Source organism: Leptopilina boulardi, unplaced genomic scaffold, assembly GCF_019393585.1.
Source record: "Leptopilina boulardi isolate dan_hultmark-lab unplaced genomic scaffold, ZJU_Lbou_2.1 LbouV2_51, whole genome shotgun sequence".
Classification (NCBI taxonomy): Eukaryota; Metazoa; Arthropoda; class Insecta; order Hymenoptera; family Figitidae; genus Leptopilina; species Leptopilina boulardi.
In genome coordinates, this window is record NW_026137996.1 from 2,020,147 (window position 1) to 2,023,297 (window position 3,151).

The following is a 3,151-nucleotide window of genomic DNA, read 5'->3' on the forward strand; positions in this document are numbered from 1 at the left end:
ACTATATGGGGATAACACTTCTGTTGTATGTCCGAGAGTTTATCTCAAAAATTTTAATTTTTTGTCCACTTTGGTCCATCGCAGCTCGGATGCTGTGTTGGTCCAATCAAAATTATTGCTTTTATATATCATTTTTTTGTTTTTTTTTTTGCTATATATTTGCCATAAAGTTGCACTTTGAATGAATTTATAGTTGAGAATATTGTATTGATCAAAAAAGGTAAAATCGTTCACATTGAAATATGTATATATATGTAGACCCCGTATGGACATTGCGAACACTTAAAAAAAACGAACTAGGTGTTCACTTGAGATATTCACTTCCATTGCTTTCATACGCAGTCGTTGAATTTCGTTTTTTTTTTTTTTCCCAACACGTTTCTTATTATAACATTCCGATACTCGCATGTTCTATAAATTCAGAGGACACCGTTGATTGCATCAGGAAGAGTTTGTTACATGCTTGTCACAACAATGATTTATAACAAGTATACACAATCCTTGCGGCAAGTCCGCGAAACGAATTAAATTAAAATCATTGAAATTAATATCATAAAAAAATTTTTTGATTTTTTTTTTAGCGCACCACAAGACTTTTCATAAATCGTTAAACATTGTATATCAGCAAAATGTGAATTATTATATCATATAAGAAATATTCTTACTATATTGATCAGCGGGAAATTATTTATTTACATAATTTTAAAAAAATATTCATATAAATTATTTTATCACTTATTTTTTTTCTGCTTCTTTTTAGTAGATTTTTTCTTTTTTCCTCTATCATTGGAAATGTGAGCTGTTTTTGTGGATTTTTCCTCTTTTGATAAATATCGAGAACTTGGTGAAATGATAATTAAATTTTTAATAAAATTATCATAAAATTGTTGATAGTTTGATGATAAATTGATTTCTGATAATTTTTGTGAAATAATTTTTGAATTATTGTTAGATACTTGAAAAAATTCGTATTCAGTTCCTAGATGATATTTTTTAATTATAAACGACTGTGCTTGTGGTCGATAATATGAACTAACGGATCTAAATAAAAAAGAAAATTTAATTTTTATTTTTGCAAAACAAGTAATTTTTTTTTTCAATTACCTGCCACAATTAACAAGAGTTGCTTTTATAGAGATTTTTCCTGAAGGATTTTCGCCAGGATCCAAAAGATTAAATTCACCATCGATTGTAAAGTTTTTTGAAAGATTTTTTTTTGAATCACTCGATATCTGATTAATTTTTATATCAAAATAATAATAAAATGAAGATAAAAAATTTGTAATACATTAAAAAAGTGAAAATTAATTTTTATCAAAAAAAAAAAAAAAAACTAACCAAACTGCAAGCACAGCCAAAAAATGGAATTTCAACTTGACACAATGGAAAAGAATCGCCCTCTCTGTAAATACCAATTTTCAATGGATATTCCTTTAAAATTGTAATTAATTCATTGATTTTTTTGGCAAAATATTGAAATTCTCCTGCATTGAAAATAAATTCATAAAAATTGTCAACGGGCAAAATTTTCCCTCGCAAACAATTATCTCTAATTATAATTGTCGGTAAATTTTTAAAATATATTTTAACTAAAAATATTGTCTCTCCGGCATCATTGACAATATTTGAATGAAGACGAATATGAGAGACAAATATGTTAAAGAGAAAAATTTCAGACATGTCGTCGTCACGAAGACTTGTTTTTAATTAACTTATTGCAAGATTAATCAGGTTATTCAACTTGTCAAATATGTCATTTATGAAAACTTGAATAACGTTAATAAAAAAAAAAAAAATAGGTATATACATAAACAAAATAAATGAAAGTGAATTTATTAATAGAATAAAAGTGAGAAGTATTAAAATATTTATATAAATAAAATATTTGAAAAATATAATTTGATAATGAAAATTTTACATAATCTGAAAGTTGGAAATTTATTTTTGGACCAATGAATAAAACAATGAGAACACGGAAAATATATATATATATATGAAACGAAGGGTCAATTATTGTAATTAAGATGCCAAGGAGGCGGAACTTCTTCAAGGGGTCATAAGGCATCAACGGCATTCATGTCAACATCCGCATTATCAGCCTCACTAGCAATTTAATCTTTGATTGGAGGTATATCTGTCCTCGCAGATTCCTCTCTCGGTATAATTTCAATCGCAGAGCAACTGTATACACTTAACTTCTCACTCATCTCTTTTTTTTTTTTCGTTTTCTAAAATAGTATATTATCTTTTCAAACGTATATAACTATTTTCACTTATTTACTGCTCTCAATAATATGTTACCATCATACTCGTAATGAACGATTCAAGCCATAAACTATTTTCACTAAAAAATTTATATATATATTCTCAATTCAAGAATAAAATCTACAAAAATATATATTTCTATTTATAAAATATAAAACAAAATAATAACTGTGGCGATATTTATTAAAAATATAAAAATTAAGTAATTAATAAAAAAAAAATAATTAGCAAATTTCAATTTGAAAAATTGAAAATTCTCATAAATAAAAATTTATTAAAATCGATTTAATATTACTCAAAGAAATAACAAGTCCAAAGCAAGTGGAGGAAAATTATACCATATATTTTAATATATAGAGAAAATTTATAAAACTATTGCTGGTAATGATCGCGTATTTTAAAAGCGTCAGCATTATTAGATATTCTTAATCGCGTGTAGAGCACGATAACGATTTTAAGATTAACAGAGAAAGAGAGAGAGAGAGAGAAAGAGAACACTATAATTTTAACTTTGCAATCAACCGATGATAGAGATCATCTCATTCTAAATTGGTTAAAATTACAACCGCGATATTTAATATCGATCGGAAAGATTAATCAGACAATTTCATTTTTCTTGATGAAAAAAAAAAAATAAGAATCATTTCCTCGATTTTATCAGAATTATACCAAAAAAAAACTTGAATTATCAAATTGGAATTTCTTTGGAAAATTTGCTAAAAATTTATTTATTTTTTTTAAAAATTTATGTTTCATAGAAAGATGAGAGAAAGAGACCCCCTAAAGAGAAAATTAAAGTCAAAAGAATTACTTAAAGAGAATTACGTAATCAACAAGCTGAATCGATTAAAAAATTTTTTTTCCACCAAACTCTCTCGACAGTATA

The 3,151-nt window shown here is 25.7% G+C and overlaps 1 protein-coding gene across 1 annotated transcript; it reads right to left on the reverse strand.

Moving 5' to 3' along the window:
- Positions 1-649: 649 nt before the first annotated feature.
- Positions 650-1,726, reverse strand: LOC127289810 (uncharacterized). The gene is made up of 3 exons (XM_051317988.1): positions 1,339-1,726; positions 1,105-1,232; positions 650-1,041 (listed from the first exon to the last, which is right to left on the reverse strand). The coding sequence occupies exons 1-3, from the start codon at positions 1,678-1,680 to the stop codon at positions 732-734; spliced, it is 780 nt and encodes a 259-aa protein (XP_051173945.1). The 5' UTR covers positions 1,681-1,726; the 3' UTR covers positions 650-731.
- Between the last annotated feature and the right edge of the window lie 1,425 nt (positions 1,727-3,151).